Below are 17,021 nucleotides of genomic sequence, written 5' to 3'. Positions count from 1 at the left end.
TGATCCCCCTGTAGTTGGAGCACACCCTCCGGTCCCCCTTCATAAAGAGGGGGACCACCACCCCGGTCTGCCAGTCCAGAGGTACTGCCCCCGATGTCCACGCGATGCTGCAGATGCGTGTCAACCAGGACAGCCCCGCAGCATCCAGAGCCTTGAGGAACTCTGGGCGAATCTCGTCCACCCCCGGGGCCCGGCCACCGAGGAGCTTTTTGACCACCTCAGCGACCTCCACCCCCGAGATAGGCGAGTCCACCTCCAAGTCCCCACACTCTGCTTCCATATTGGAAGGCGTGTCGGTGGGATTGAGGAGGTCTTCGAAGTACTCCCTCCACCGACCCAAAACGTCCCGAGCTGAGGTCAGCAGCGCACCATCCCCACCATAAATAGTGTTGATGCTGTACCGCTTTCCCGCCCGGAGCCGCCGGATGGTGGACCAGAATCTCCTCGAAGCCGTCCGGAAGTCGTTCTCCATGGCCTCACCAAACTCCTCCCACACCCGAGTTTTTGCCTCAGCGACCGCCAAAGCCGCATTCCACTTGGCCTGCCGGTAGCTGTCAGCTGCGTCTGGAGTCCCACAGGCCAGAAAGGCCCGATAAGACTCCTTCTTCAGCTTGACGGCATCCCTTACCACCGGTGTCCACCAGCGGGTTCGGGGATTACCGCCGCGACAGGCACCGACCACCTTGCGGCCGCAGCTCCGGTCAGCCGCCTCCACAATGGAGGCACGGAACATGGCCCATTCGGACTCAATGTCCCCCGCCTCCCCCGGGATATGGGAGAAGTTCTGCTGGAGGTAGGAGTTGAAACTCTCCCTGACAGGGGATTCCGCCAGACGTTCCCAGCAGACCCTCACTATACGCTTGGGCCTGCCAGGCCTGGCCGGCTTCCTCCCCCACCAGCGGAGCCAACCCACCACCAGGTAGTGATCGGTTGACAGCTCCGCCCCTCTCTTCACCCGAGTGTCCAAAACATGCGGCCGCAAGTCCGACGACACGACTACAAAGTCGATCATCGAACTGCGGCCTAGGGTGTCCTGGTGCCAAGTGCACATATGGACACCCTTATGCTTGAACATGGTGTTCATTATGGACAGTCCGTGACGAGCACAGAAGTCCAATAACAAAACACCGCTTGGGTTCAGATCGGGGGGGCCGTTCCTCCCAATCACGCCCCTCCAGGTCTCACTGTCGCTGCCCACGTGAGCATTGAAGTCCCCCAGCAGAACAAGGGAGTCCCCAGGAGGAGCGCTCTCCAACACCCCTTCCAAGGACTCCAAAAAGGGTGGGTATTCCGAACTGCTGTTTGGCGCATAAGCGCAAACAACAGTCAGGACCCGTCCCCCCACCCGAAGGCGGAGGGAGGCTACCCTCTCGTCCACTGCGGTAAACCCCAATGTACAGGCGCCCAGCCTGGGGGCAATAAGTATGCCCACGCCCGCTCGGCGCCTCTCCCCGCGGGCAACTCCAGAGTGGAAAAGGGTCCAACCCCCCTCAAGGAGACTGGTTCCAGAGCCCAAGCCGTGCGTCGAGGTGAGTCTGACTATATCTAGCCGGAACTTCACAACCTCGCGCACCAGCTCAGGCTCTTTCCCCATCAGAGAGGTGACATTCCATGTCCCTAGAGCTAGCTTCTGCAGCCGAGGATCGGACCGCCAAGGTCCCCGCCTTTGGCCGCCGCCCAGATCACTTCGCACCCGACCCCTATGGCCCCTCCCATGGGTGGTGAGCCCATTGGAGGGGGGACCCACGTGCCTTGTTCGGGCTGCGCCCGACCAGGCCCCATGGGTGTAGGCCTGGCCGCCAGGCGCTCGCCATCGAGCCCCACCCCCAGACCTGGCTCCAGGGGGGGGCCCCAGTGACCCGCGTCCGGGCAAGGGAAACCGTGAATCCAAGATTTTTCTCATCATAAGGGGTTTTTGAGCCGTACTTCGTCTGGTTCCTCACCCAGGACCTGTTTGCCTTGGGTGACCCTACCAGGGGCATAAAGCCCCAGACAACATAGCTCCTGGGATCATTGTAACACGCAAACCCCTCCACCACGATAAGGTGTCGGCTCCATTTATTTGTTTGTTTATTTATTTATAACCTGGTAACTGCACACTGCACAAATACAATCTTGTTGTTTTTGTAGAATAACACCAAATCTGATTTGGTAATCATGAATTACCAAAACGTTAAATACTATACACAAGGATAAACTCAATTATTGCTGAAAAAATCTACACACAGATATAAAAATATAATATTCCCATCAAAATCACACATGCACAGCCAATAATGTAGGCAGTAACTATATACTGCTTTGCCAAACAGGTACAGGTATCAGACACACAGAACATCAACTTGTTCATTATACTCTTTGTTTATTAGAAAACTGGGTACATCATCCAGCAGAAGTAAAAATAGGCCGATCATTTAAGACAGAGAATACATTCAGCAAACTGAATGTGACCTTCACTGCCAGACATGCAACATGTTCAAAGGTGCAGTGTTATACTGTACATAACATTTTAATTAAAGATATTCAAAGTTAATATAGTGTACTTTAGTGAACTTTTGTTACCTTCCTCGCACAAATATGTGAACGCTTCCCATACTGAATGAAATAACCCTTTATGCCCTCACCGATGTGAATTGGTACAAATTTCCACAGCTTTCTCACCATAGCCAGCCATTTTCTCCATAATCATAATCAATTCCAACTCCTGCTATTATTTCTTTCACTGCAGACAGAATGACGTGGCCTTCCATCCACTTCAGTCTCATTCATTCTGCAATATGGGTGCTTGTGGTTATTAAGCAAGCAAGCAAATGATCCATCTTCTTCTGCAGTATCAGAATTTAAAGGAGAAAGTCAGTCTGTGAGAATAGGTGACTGCAGTGGCTGTCCTTCCGTGCCATCAATGTGTGCAGGGAGTAAGACCAGAGTACAGACGCACAAAGCTTATATTTCTTGCTTTTACCAAAAACAAGTACCTCTGCTTCAATGTAATCATTTAAAGCCAGACAACTCCAAGCTGAAAAATAAATATGTCCAGCTCTTTCCTGAGAACCGTTGCGATGTTTATATTTCAAATACAAGCTCGAATCCATCCATCCATCCTATGTAACCGGGGGTCCGGCGTCGGCTGTCAGAGGGCTGAAACGGCAGAGGCTGTCGGTAATCCAGGTCGGCTGATCGCAGATGGCAGTAAGCGCTCCAGGCATGACTCGGAGCCTAGGAGGCGAAGCAGAGATCAGTACACAGGAAGACAGGAACACAAGGAGGGGAAAAACGCTTGCACGCTGCATAAACCATGAAGATCTCGCGTCTGGCCAGAAATAAGAGACTGAGAAGGGGAAGGTTGACCACAGATGGGAGGGGTGGGGTTCCAAAGCGGAACCACACCTCCTCAGGCATTTCCGTCTCCTGCCAACATTCCTCTGTACTTTATTTCCCTTCACACTGCACTCCTATCATGCTCCACAACCACAAACCTCTGAAACCTCCTACACTCTCTGCACTCCACTGACTCCTTACCAGCTTCTCTCCTGCCGCTGCCTGCATTCCTTCATGTTCTGTCGGCACCCAAACCAACTGCTTTGCTTGCCCCATCATTTCTCCCAGATCCAGCGTGGCTGATTAAAAGCCACTGCTAAGGGAGGCTCCTCCTCTGGTGTGTTGTACCATTCTCCCACTACTCCCGTCCTCCGTATCTGAATGGCTACTCCCTCAGGGCCTAATATTATCCAGTCTGCCGTCATGCGCATCCCGTCTTTCTCTCGGCCAAGCAGCGGATCTATCAGCCGATCCCACTCATCCCTCACTCCAGGATCACTGAAATCTCCCATTGCAACTAACAACTGTATTTATCCTATTTCTAATTTAGCACATTGCTATATTGTTCCTGTATAAATGGTCCCCACTGTTCTAGGATTTCCCAAACCTTTCCAATAACTTCTTCTAATTCGCATAAGCTATACTATCCCTGCTGGACAATAACCTTTGTTGCAGAAGGGTGAACTGTCCACTGACTACCTCTACTCCCCCTTCGTACATTTTACAAAGAATCTCTGCCTAACAAATTCATTGGGATATGCTCTGATGTTAATTTAGACATATTTACATTTTTGGCCCCTATCTGAACTTTTACTAAACAAGATTCTGGAACATGCAGGTTGGACAGGTGTGCCCAGGCTGATCACAGCTCCAGCACACCAGCTGAATCAGCCTGTTCCCCAGTCTCCCCAAGATCTAGGATCATCAAATTTGTCAGTAAATGGGTGCCCTCTGAGGAAACCCCCATCCATAGGATCTACTCGCTCTGTTCCAATTAGGGACCGGAGGCCAATTAGTGGCCTTGTGTTTTTGGCGGTGACTGACTCAATTTCTTCGTCAGCTCCCTCTCATGCTCTTCAGCAGAGTCCTCCTCCTCTCTGTACAAGTCAATAGTGTGGATCAGCTGCTCCTCAGGCATAGTAATAAGCCCCACCACTTGCCTTAGCCTGCGGTTCTCACTGCTTCTCACTGGCTTCAGGAGCGTGTCCTGCAGTGCCCTCCGGTACAGACCTCTGAACACCGAATCCTGCAGGTCCTGCTCTGTCTCAGTGCTCCACCGCTTTTCTTGGGCTTGCAGATGGGCTCTCCCGCTCCTTTACGGGCTCCACCTTCATTTCAGCCACACTCAGTCACGGAGTCCCTGTCACCACTGCCAGCATTCTCTCCATTCCGTCTAACCCCAGGACACGAGCCTGAACCGCTTTTATGTCCCCCATCACCAAGAGCCATCCCATAGTTTCCTCCTCAAATACTTTCATCCACTTTCCAGCCCCGTCTGCCAGGACTGTTCTGCCCATGGCACACACTGTGTCTGTGCTCCTTTCACCACCAGGGGGAGCATCAGAGTGTCCCTATCGGGGGTCTCACAGCCCTCCTGCTTCCCACTGTTCTATGATCTTGCATTATCCTCCTCTACTCCTTCCTCACTCTCCGTTTCTATCTCCTCCTGAAACTGACTCCATCCTCTACATGGAGGGTTAGGGCTGTCCATCAGATGCATCAGCCCTTCTGCATTACTACCACTTGCTCCGTACCCCACCTTTACATCACTCCCTTTTTTCTTAAACCCACATGCCTGGCCTTCTATTATTATATCACTCCCTCACTGTGCTTCCTTCACAGTCTGCCACCGCAGATCGCTCACTTCCCTGTACCCGTATAAACAACTTTCTTCATCCTTCTGTTTCTTCCCCTCTGAAATTTATCTTGCTCTCTATTACTGGAAAGTGGCAATTTAAAATTGGAGGTGGCCCTTCTACTAACAGATACAGTCCCTGATACAGCGGAAGTCGTAACTCCTCCTGCTCTGTTTCACCTTTGACTCCTGCCTGATTCTCACTCATCACTCTCTCATCACTTTCTGCCCTTTTCTCCAGGCCTCTCCCTTTGCCATAACCTCAGAACCTCCAGTTGCTCACTCCTTTTCTTGTTACGCCTTTCTGTGTTCTTATTAGCCTTATGATACTTTATCAGAGTTTCCATCTCCTCACACACTGCCACACCCAGAAATATAGCAGAAATATAAAGTACAGATATTTTATGGGTTCCACTGAAATAAAGGTAGCTGATTATGAGAAAGATCTCGGTGTGTATGTTGATGCTTCCATGTCCCACTCTTGCCAGTGTGAGGAAGCAATAAAAAAGGCAAATAAAATGTTGGGTTACATCTCTAGCTGTGTGGAGTTTAAGTCAAAGGAAGTGATGCTACAATTATATAATTCCTTGGTTAGACCCCACCTAGAATATTGTGTGCAGCTTTGGTCACCATACCTTAAGAAGGACATTGCTGCCTTGGAAAAGGTGCAACGTAGGGCTACGAGAATGATTCCCGGTCTTAGAGGAATGTCTTATGAGGACAGGTTAGTTGAGCTGAATCTGTTCAGCCTCGAGCAAAGGAGACTAAGTGGGGGCATGATCCAGGTATATAAGATTCTAACAGGTCTGGATGGCGAGTGACATGACATAGTAGAACTCGTGGCTACAAGTGGAATTTAGCGGGAGAACATTTTAAAACGAATTTGAGGGAGCACTTCTTTACACAACGTGTAGTTAGAGTATGGAATAGTCTTCCTACTAGTGTAGCGCAAGCTAAAACCCTGGGTTCCTTTAAATCAGAGCTATATAAGATTTTACCAACTAATATAACGCAGAGCGATTACAGGAAAAAAGTTAAGCAAATTAGGTAATATTAACGAAATTATTAAAACGTGTAGAGTAATAGACATATTTGTCATTCAGACATATTGTGCTTTTTTAAGAGCAGAAGGGATACATTAAATCACAATTATATTTTGTTCTTAATAATATATATATATGTCACGGGACGCGGTCGGGCGAAGCGGGCAGGTGTGGAAGGAGCAAGCAGGCAAGCGGAATACGGGGCAAAACGGGAGTTTAAAGGGGAAGTCCGGGAAACGGGGAAACAGGACGGCAACAGATACCAACAACATCAATGACGGACACCGCTAACAGGTAAGACCAGGACTTAAAACCAGACAAGACTAATCAAAGTAATCAGATACAGCGGGGTACAATCAGGGAAATACACGTGGGAAGGCAGGGGGCGTGGCACACACGAGGAGCGGACGAGCCGGGCATGACAGAGCCCCCCCCCCAAAGGCGCGCTTCACCGGGCGCGCCCAGGAGGAGGCGACGAATGGGACGAGGGGACCAAGACCTGAAAAACAAAACCCAAAACCAAGAACAAGAGACCGGGAATTAAACAGAGAGACAGAACAGGCACAAAGACAGGACCAGGGACAAAACCTGACAGAGGACGGGGAACAAGGACCGACAGAGAAAGAGAGGGGACACAGAAGGAACCGGCGGGACACAAGGGCCAGGAGGGAACAGAGGGCACAGAGGAGGACGGGTAGCAAAGACAGGAGGAACAGAGCCAGAGGGAGCAGAGAGAGGCGGGACAAAGGCGGAAGGAGGAGAGGGGACCGAAGGGACAAAGGGAGGAGCGAAGGGATTTGTATAATTGTATAATTCAGAGATTGTCTAAGACTTCTGCTAGAACATTTTCTGCACTTGAGCCGAATTTCAAAATAAATGACACCTGGGTGACCCAGGTTCGAGTCTCCGCCTGGGTTACATGTATGTGGAGTTTGCATGTTCTCCCCATGTCGTCGTGGGGTTTCCTCCGGGTACTCCGGATTCCCCCCCCCCCCCCCCACAGTCCAAAAACATGCTGAGGCTAATTGGAGTTGCTAAATTGCCCCTAGGTGTGCATGTGTGAGTGAATGGTGTGTGAGTGTGCCCTGCAATGGGCTGGCCCCCCATCCTGGGTTGTTCCCTGCCTCGTGCCCATTGCTTTTGGGATAGGCTCCGGACCCCCTGCGACCCAGTATGATAAGCGGTTTGGAAAATGGATGGATGGATAAACCTGGGTCTATTAAAAGAAGGTGATGCTGCCTGAACCACCAACCAAGGCTGGGAGGAAAGTAAGGAACACTAGTCAAATGAAGGAAGAAAAGGCCACTTTATCTCATGGTCACGAATACAAAAGTCAGGTAGTGTTATGAAGAAGACACCACACTTAAGACCATTGGTTTTATGAAGTGAATTACACCAGAGATAGTTTTTGCATTTTAGCTGTGTTATGTAACATTCCTCAGACTTCATTTGAATGTTTTCTTCAACACAACAAAGTCCCACGGTAACAAAAGCACTGAGGCCAAGATCGTTAATTGCAATGTGGGGAGTGCAGACCAGCTGGGGTAGGGGATTGTGCTCAGTCACGGTAAAAGGCAAACGGGTAAATTGTGAATACGCTCTTAATCTAACTACAGCTTCTTGAATTGTTGGAGCCGTGTGTAACATAACGTTTTTCCACATATTAATATCACTACGTCTCGGTATTTAAGTATTTAAGACATTATGTTCCATAGCGATTTGTGGAGATAAATGCCCTCGGACAGTAGCGTTCATTTCACAGTTAAGTCTCTTTAAGTCATTGTTTTATGTTATGCAGGATGAATGTGCGATTTTTAATTAATCAACCTTTAAGGGTTATATGCTTACGGTGTTGTATACTATTCTTGGTGTACAAGTTAACTTATAAAAGTCTGTTCCTCTAATTATAGAATAATATATAGAATAATTATACAAGAGCTATTATTATTATGATGTTATTATTTAATTGTGTGGGCCGTGTTGCTTGATTACATTTGACTCCTCGGCACGTGGGACGCTGCCGGTTTGAAAGACGCGGCTTCACTTGTTTTCTACACCAAGATGACGAGGTACGTTGCTTTTCTGCTCCCATTTTATCGGATAATTTATCTTATTATTTAGTATCTGTCAAATTTGCATGTATATTAAAATATGTTTGGTGAGTAAAGTCAGTATATTGCTTTTAAATAAAGTGATTTTGTTCCGGGCTACTATGTTAATTACATTTAAATTTTATGCGCAAAGTGTAGTTGACATTTAACTTTTCCGCGTGCGCTTTCCTGCGCTTAAGTAAATTATTGCGCTTGCTTGTGAGTAAATTAGTTCATTGCTTTTAAATAAAGTGAATATTGTTGCGGGGTACTGTGTTGATTAAATTTAATGTGCAAGTCGGCTAGTTTCCTGTGCCGCAAAGACTAGATGATATTTCACTTTTGCACGTGTGCTTTTCCGCGCTTTCATGTTGCATTCTGCTGCGGATGCGGGTGGTTGCGCTCGGTGCTGCCTACAGCAATGATATTCCACCAGACCAGGAGAGGGCAGATGTATTGCAACAAACACAAATAAAAATAGTGACGAAAGACCTGTAAAGTTTGTTTGGTGACTAAAATCAGTATATTGCCATTTAGTAAAATTTAAAATTGTTCCAGGCTTCTGTCTTGATATCTAAATTTTATGTGAAAGTTAACTAGTTTCCTATGCTATAATGCAGTTCTTCATTGCGAAGGTTTCAGTGCAGAACTGTATTCCATGTGCCAGGAATGACTGACAGCTCTATTGTATTGCCTGTATGTTGTTTTTCCTCATTCAGAAACAGACGAATGGCGAAAGCTGTCAGCTGGAGCAACGAGCAATACTGGGCAACTTGGGACAAGTGGATGGAGGTGATTGACTGGGAAGATGAGGAAGAGCTGTGCTCCCCAGCAGAATCACCCTCTGACCAGGCTGACGGTTCCATCGTATCACACACCCGAAAGCCAATTGCCAAGGCAATTAGCTGGACGGATGATGTGTATTGGGCAGCCTGGGACAAGTGGGATGAGATCATCTGCTGGGGTGAAGAAGAAGAGTGCTCCCCAGCAACTCCACCCATCAACCAGCCTGGGAGGGATAAGGGGTTAGACATGTATGGGTTAGAGGTTTTTGTGTTAAATGAAAGGACAGTCTCCATAAAGCCTGCAGATGACCACCAAGACAGGCTGAAAATAGGAGCCGTAGTGGTCGACCTCTGCCAATTTGAGCTAGATAATGTAAATGGTAAATTTGAAATTGTCGAAATACAAATTGGAGAGGTCAAATTGGAGGAGACTGCAGAGAGGGGTTCAAATTCAGGATTTGAATTGGAAATTATGGATGTGGATATTGAAGTTGTAGACAATGAATTCCAGCGGAATGCTGTTAATTGGGAAATTGCTGGAACTAAAGTGGACAAATTGTTAGTGGAACACCTGAGCATATATGATGTAGAAGCAGGCAGTGTGAAGGTGTCCACATCAAATGGGAATGTGGTATATGTCAATGGTATGTGAGTGTGTTTGGTAATGGTGTGTGTGAGGTAATGGCGTGTGTGAGTGAATGGTGTGTGTATATGAGAATGGTGCGTGAATGCTGTGGGATTGAATAGTGTGTCTGTGGTAATGGCGTGTGTAAGTGACTGGTGTGTGAATGGTGTGTGTGTGAGTATATGGTGTATGTGAATGGTCTATGTGTGTGTGAGAATGGGGAGTGAATGGTGTGTGAGTGACTGGTGTGTGAATGGTGTTTATGAATGGTGTGTGAGTGACTGGTGTGTGAATGGTGTTTATGAATGGTGTGTGTGTGAGTGACTGGTGTGTGAATGGTGTTTATGAATGGTGTGTGTGTGAGTGAATGCTGTGTGAATTGTGTGTGAGTGACTGGTGTGTGAATGCTGTTTATGAATGGTGTGTGTGCGAGTGAATGCTGTGTGAATGGTGTTTATGAATGATGTGTGTGTGTGTGTGTGTGTGTGAATGAATGGTGAGCTTGTGTGTGTTTAAGTGACTGGTGTGTGTGTGTGTGTTTGAATGATCTGTGTGTGTGGTATGTGAGCCTGCCCTGTGATGGGTTGGTGTCCCATCCTGGGTTGCCTGCCTTGTGCCTGTAGCCTCTGGGATCCATCTGACCTCCTGTTCAAAAAGGCAAATTGATCCCCACAACCCTGAACAGAAGAAGCGGTTTCAGAAAATGGATGAATGTTCCCAGAGGTGTGAGGCAACAGTGCTAACCACTGTACCATGCCTATGTATAGCATATGTAGAATAAAACTGCAACAGGTAATCTGGTGTGTGTGTTTTTCACTCTCCCTGCCGGCCCCTGGAGGTTTGGGCTTCCCCTTTGAGTCTGGTGCCTCCCAAGGTTTCTTCCTTCTAGGGAGTTTTTCCTTGCCACTGTCGCCTATGGCTTACTCACTGGGGGCTTTGGGTGGGGATGCTCTAAAGCGCTTTGAGACAATGTAATGTTGTGATAATGTGCTATACTTTGTTGTGTAATTTTCTGTTTGCAATAAATGCAAATAAATAATTGTTTGATAACAAAAAACACTTGTTTCATTCTTTTTCCTGCGAGCATATCAGTCACTTCCCTTGTGCTCCTGCATTCAAAAATGAGTTTGTCCTGCCCTGCACTTTATTGCCATGGATTCTACGGGAATGCAGACCTCTAACTTGGTGGAATCGTGCTGTTGTTGTAGATGGTCTGCTCACACGCTTTCACATTGTGTACAAGCAGATTTGTTTCTGTATCTCTGTAGAGAAGCATTCTTTTCTTCTACCTGGCAAATCCACAAATATAATAGCAATCCACCAAGGTGCAAGTGCACCTAGCTCTTAAAGAAAATGTTTGAAAAAATTTGTTTATAGCATGTTTATAGCACACTATAAACACAGCAGTGACTGAGTACAACCCTTGTGGACCAGTCGCCTGGCTTTGACTATTTTTCTGGCATTAAACTAGCCAAAGTTTGTTGACCATGACGTAAAATAACTTGTCCCTTAAATTGTTGAAAAAAAGTCCTGCGTGTTGTAAAGTGAGGTATGAAACAGATACCAGGCCGCTTCAGTGAGGGTCAGCGTAAGTTTTCTTCATGTGATTTTGTGGTTTCAAATGTTTCATTAGAATCAATCCAACCAGCAGCATGAAAACTGCAAGCCAAATAAGTGGGACGATGCCTGAGAAGAACAACTCTGTCAATCCTCACGTCTCCTCTCTCAGGCGATTGATGGACTCTTCTCCACTATGCAAATGGAAATTGTTCTTAATCTTTTATTTATTCCTTTTGCTTATACCGTAAGATTTAGGAACACACTGAAAAAGATCAACTTTAATACATTTGAAGGTTGAAATTATTGGATTTTTTTACGGCTGATTTGGTAGAATATGTTTTTGGACCGAACTGTCAAAAAATGTGGAATGAAAATGCAGTTTAATGGTTGAATCCGTGGTTTGCCTAATTTGCTATAAATTGCACACGTATCCGGCATTAAGGTGACAGGGAGCTATTAGACCAGAGTTGTATTACATTAACACGGGCCAGCAAAAAATATCATAACATTATTCTAACATTAATGTCATGTTGTTCCTAATAGATTTCTATGTCCAGTCCTGATTTCAAATTGGGCCTTTAAGCCTAGAATATGGTCAGTTTTAAAAATGCTTGACTTTGTTGCAAGTCTGACTAAGTTGACTTCCATCGAGTGGCTGACGGGTGTGAATATTATCCTGAAATTGTCAAGTTAATGTCATCTTTCCAGTTAATGTGAGTTTGTTCTGTGTGGGTCTCTGTCTCAGGCTGTCATTTTAGTCCTAGTCTCATTTAAACCACTTAACAATATGAGGGTGCTGAAGGAAAAAGGAGTTTCAAAGACATCAGTCTGCCTGTACTGCCAATTTTGTCTCTGCCCATTTCAGATGTTCATGTGAAGCGTGAATTTACTAATGTGACATTCCTTACATATAACCACTGAAACAGAACTGTTGTAAATTTGCTGTCCAGTTTGGTAGATGGACTGACGCAGAGGCGGAGCTATGGATAGGTCTGGGTGGTATTGACAGCTGGGCCCACCCAATTAGATAAATGAAACTGCATTTTTTATATATAAATTACTTTCTTCTAACTCTGTTCCTATACATCACTGTTGTTACTGTGGCAGGTACGACAGAATGTGTGAGCTCCCTCTAGTGGTCCTAGTGAGCTACCACAGTCGTAGGTGTATTATTGTTGCAGTCACCATGTTGTAAATATATAAGCCAATTTAAGAAAATTTGGGGTAATGAGCTTCATTCAGACCCTTCCAAATTTAATACAAGTCCATCCATCAGCCACTTTACCATATTTAAATGCTGCAGGAGGATGCTCACATGAAAAAAATAAGACTAATTCATTTCTTTATCCAAAACTATTTCTTTCCTCATTCATTAAAACGAAAAGAGCTTTAACTTGTGCATGCATTGTTTCATTTTAAGCAGCATTATGGAGTATCGTTGAAGATAGAAAAGTTTTTGAAGGGTCTGATTTTCGGCATTTTTTACTCCTGGTTTGGGCTATAAAATTGGAAGGAGTTGCCAAAACCTAACTGTGCAGGGTCTGTGCTGTTCTCATCTGTGGACAGTGTGTGGGTTTGTGGGTCAGGCATAAATTTGGGGGGGGCTCCCTCCAGCATTAAAATAGGGAGATATCCCCCAAAATAATATAATTCTTCATATTCAAAAACGTACAGATAAAATGAATCAATCTCAACAGTTAATTTTAAGTTTTTTCACTCCAAGCACACCTACCCTTCCTGAAAATGGTTTCGTCTAAAGTCCTGCTCTGGGGTACGTTTCCTATACCACAATGCACATTAGCAAAAGACAAATATATGTCAGAAAAATACAAAGCAAGAGATCAAAGAAATAAGATACATTCTGCGGGCCATGGCTGCTGCCACATGGCAGAGGGTGTGAGGGGGAAGTGCAGGGACGATGTCGGCATCACCAAAAGGAGGGCTGCAGCTCTTTGGAGGGAGCAGGTGAGGAGGGCTGGGGGGAGCCAGTCTGTATCCTCTCACTCCTAGGGAGGACCGAGTATTGGCCATCCTAGATCTCAGAGGCACTTGAGGGAATCCCGGGGTGCATAAATCTCTGTAGTCTACCCACCTCCCAGACATCTATGCTTTCTACTCCCCAGCCACTTCCTCTTGGCCCACCAACATTTGGCCCCCTGTAGTGTGATCACCAGGGTTCCTCAATATGTGGCACCTCCACACCTGGCTCCTCTACATGAGCCATCCCTTGTCTGGGCCCCTGTACATCAGGCCCCCTCTGACGTGGCCCTCAGTCCCTCAGGGTGACACTGTCCCCTGAGTCCCCAGAATCCCTTTCAGTCTGGGAGATTACCTAACCCCACCCATCCTGCTGCCTAATGCCGGTGTTGTGCTGTAAACTGTCCCCCTGCCACGGATTGTAATCTCTCATTTTAAAGGGAATGTCGGTTCGCTTTTCCTGCGCGGCAGCAGCATCCGCTCGCTGTAACATCAGTTGTCTTGTTTAAGCAGACTAAAAACTCACATTTCTTATTTATTATTGTCATGACCCGGCTCGTCGGCTCCTCGTGTGTGCCACGCCCCCTGATTACCCGCGTGTGCGTCCCTGATTGTTTCCAGCCTTGTCTGATTACTTTGCTTAGTCTTGTCCTGTTTTAAGTCCTGGTATTGCCTGTTCCCCTTGTCCGTCATTGTGGATTTGTTGTAAGTCCCTGTCCGATGCTTCCTAGTCCCCGTTCCCTTAATAAAACCCCATTATTCCTCGTACCTGGCTTCCCGTGCCTGTTTCCGGCACGATCGCTGCCACCAGTATTTCCTGATCGTGACAATTATGATATTTTACAGTCATAGTTAAGATTAAAATCGTCCTGTAAAACGTTGCAAATGTGACACTTACTACTATTTCATTTAAACGCGACAGTAATGCATTTCTTTTTGACGCTCGTTCATGCAAATACAGTCGCCTTCAGTCTCAAGAAGCGATTCATCTATTTGAGTAATATTTTTAATACTTTGTTGAATTAATTCTGCCTCAATTTTTTTTGCTATTCTGTCTTCTTTTCATACCTATAATGCGGCGATTAGCTTCATACTGGGCACCGACACACCTGGAAATAACGTAACATCGAACCAAATGCCAAAAGTAATCAGAAGTTAGCACGCTGCCCAGAATGCACAGATAACAAGCTACACTGCAAGTCATCCAGCCACAACGTCACCCATCTACCATCTAAAATACAGATAAATTACATGTGCTCCGTATTTCTGCGGATGATATTATTTTAAACTGGACCATAAAGAAAATATTCTTGGCCTGGAGGGAGGAGGTGCTGGGCTATTTTATAGGAGGCTGTTCTTTCTTAATAACCGCATTTTTAATTCCGAACAATAAGATTAATAGAATGGGGCAACATAGTGGTGCAGTGGTTTGCACTGTTCCCTCACACCTCTGGGACCCGGGTTCAAGTCTCCGCCTGGATCAGATGTGTGTGGAGTTTGCATGTTCTCCCCATGTCGTCGTGGGGTTTCCTCCGGTTTCCCCCCACAGTCCAAAAACATTCTGAAGCTAATTGGAGTTGCTAAATTGCCCATAGGTGTGCATGTGTGAGTGAATGGTGTGTGAGTGTGCCCTGCGATGGGCTGGCCCTCCATCCTGGGTTGTTCCCTGCCTTGTGCCCACTGCTTCTGGGATAGGCTCTGGACCCCCGCCACCCAGTAGGATAAGAGGTTTGGAAAATGGATGGATGGATGAAACTGGAGAGCGATCTAAATTAGGTGATTGTCCAGTAAGAGGATTTAACTTTTTTTACCTCAAAATATTTTTACTCCAAAGCATCAAAAAGAGTTAAAAAAGTGGATTTCATCTTCCAAAAATCTGAAGATGCTAATCAATACAACAAAAAAAGAAATGTATAAATGATGTATAGCGTTTAGCTATAGTTTTTTTTGTTATACAGGTATATTTGGTTTTACAGACACTCTCCAGAAGGTAATGACCATTTCCTCAGCAACTCTCTTGTTGCTACCTTCTGGAGACAGATGAATGCTGAAAAGATCTTCCATCTGGTCAGCAGTCATTGTGATTGGCTCAAAGCAGAACAGGGGGCGAAAACTATCTGGATACTTTCAGATTTGCTCCAGAACCCCTAGAGTTTTTAGTCCTTCACAGAATCTGCAGAAGAAAAAAAAAACATAGAATATAAATCATTTAGCAGAATATAGTCAGTGTTTCTAACTGACTTATGAATTATCAATGTGTTACTGGTTACTTTATTAGTTTATATTCAAAGAAAAAATAGAATTTGGCAACTTGATCCATGTTGGTCAAAGGGTAAAATTCTGATCCTAACTAACATGCATGTAAACAGAACACAGAATACCTCTGAAATAGACCCTGACCCCTGTGGATGACCTGAAACGTGACACTGTCATGTTACAGCAGATTCCTGTCTCTTATTGACCGGATAGGCCTCAGACAACCTGCATTGGCCATGAAGTCAAGCAGAGGTGCCTTTGACTTCTCAAGGTCCTCCAGAGTTGTACTTTCAGATACCTAGCATCAAAATGGACTGTTATTGAGGCTACTTGAATTATAACTTATTAGTAAGAACCCATATACCCATATCTTGTTTGAAGCCTTTCGATTGCAGCATTAAAATTAGGCAGCATTCGGCAGGTAAAGGAGCAATATTTTTTGGCAGGCACATGGGACGATTAATCTGCGCAGTAGGGACAACGTGAAGAGAGGAAAATTTGCTGATCAGGCAAGATGCAATTAGTAACTGGAGGCTGACGTCCTCTCTGAGGCAAATTACGTTTATTCATAAACCGAATTTCTCAAAGGCATCTAGATATTCATGGCGTATCGACGTCTGCTCCTCTCTCGGTGCAGCACTCAATAAATCCTTAATTAAAAACAAAAGGCTGTCTATCTTGTTTGACACCATTAGATTGCAGCATATTTGTGTTTTTTTCTCCTTCCTCACCAAATAAGAAGTCAGAGGTCCGCTTCTGTAGTATCCAGATTCAGACTTTATTGCAACAATGAAGTTACAACCAAGACTGGACACGTATAGTGTGTCCATTACTGTTGTACACCAATTTTTATACAAGTTCTTATCATTTACCAATATCTCCTCACTTAAGCATCATCATTCCTTCGACCATTCACAATCATTGTTTTTTCCCTTAATCCACAGCCTAGGTCCTGCTCTGTCTCAGTGCTCCACCGCTTTTCTTGGGCTTACAGATAGGCAGCTGGGCTCCCCCCTCCTTTACGGGCTCCACCTTCATTTCAGCCACATTCAGTCACAGGGGTTAGCACAGGAGTCCCTGTCAACACTGCCAGCACTCTCTCCATTCCGTCTACCCCCAGGACACAAGCCTGATCCGCCTTTATGTCCCGCATCACCAAGAGCCGTCCCATAGTTTCCTCCTCAGATACTTTCATCCACTTTCCAGCCCCGTCTGCCAGGACTGTTCTGCCCATGGGACATACTGTGTTTGTGCTCCTTTCACCACCAGGGGGAGCATCAGAGTGTCCCTATCGGGGGTCTCACAGCCCTCCTGCTTCCCACTGTTCTATGATCTGCATTATCCTCCTCTACTCCTTCCTCACCCTCCATTTCTACCTCCTTCTCCTGAAACTAACTCCATCCTCTACATGGAGGGTTAGGGCTGTCCATCAGATGCATCAGCCCTTCTGCATTACTACCACTTGCTCCGTACCCCACCTTTATATCACTTCCTTTTTTCTGAAACCCACAT

At 46.0% G+C, this 17,021-nt stretch overlaps 1 protein-coding gene across 2 annotated transcripts; it reads left to right on the top strand.

The window, feature by feature from the left end:
* The first annotated feature begins 7,498 nt into the window (after positions 1-7,498).
* LOC125745805 (uncharacterized) lies at positions 7,499-10,713 on the top strand. 2 transcript variants are annotated; one of them, XM_049019023.1, is made up of 2 exons: positions 7,499-7,553; positions 9,026-10,713. In XM_049019023.1, the coding sequence occupies exons 1-2, from the start codon at positions 7,531-7,533 to the stop codon at positions 9,741-9,743; spliced, it is 741 nt and encodes a 246-aa protein (XP_048874980.1). In that variant the 5' UTR covers positions 7,499-7,530; the 3' UTR covers positions 9,744-10,713. The 2 variants fall into 2 exon arrangements, with proteins under 2 accessions (XP_048874980.1, XP_048874981.1); XM_049019024.1 differs by lacking the exon at positions 7,499-7,553 and adding an exon at positions 7,580-8,285.
* The last annotated feature ends 6,308 nt before the right edge of the window (positions 10,714-17,021 follow it).

This window comes from Brienomyrus brachyistius, chromosome 7 (genome assembly GCF_023856365.1).
Source record: "Brienomyrus brachyistius isolate T26 chromosome 7, BBRACH_0.4, whole genome shotgun sequence".
NCBI lineage: Eukaryota > Metazoa > Chordata > Actinopteri > Osteoglossiformes > Mormyridae > Brienomyrus > Brienomyrus brachyistius.
This window is presented reverse-complemented; position numbering and strand designations above follow the sequence as displayed.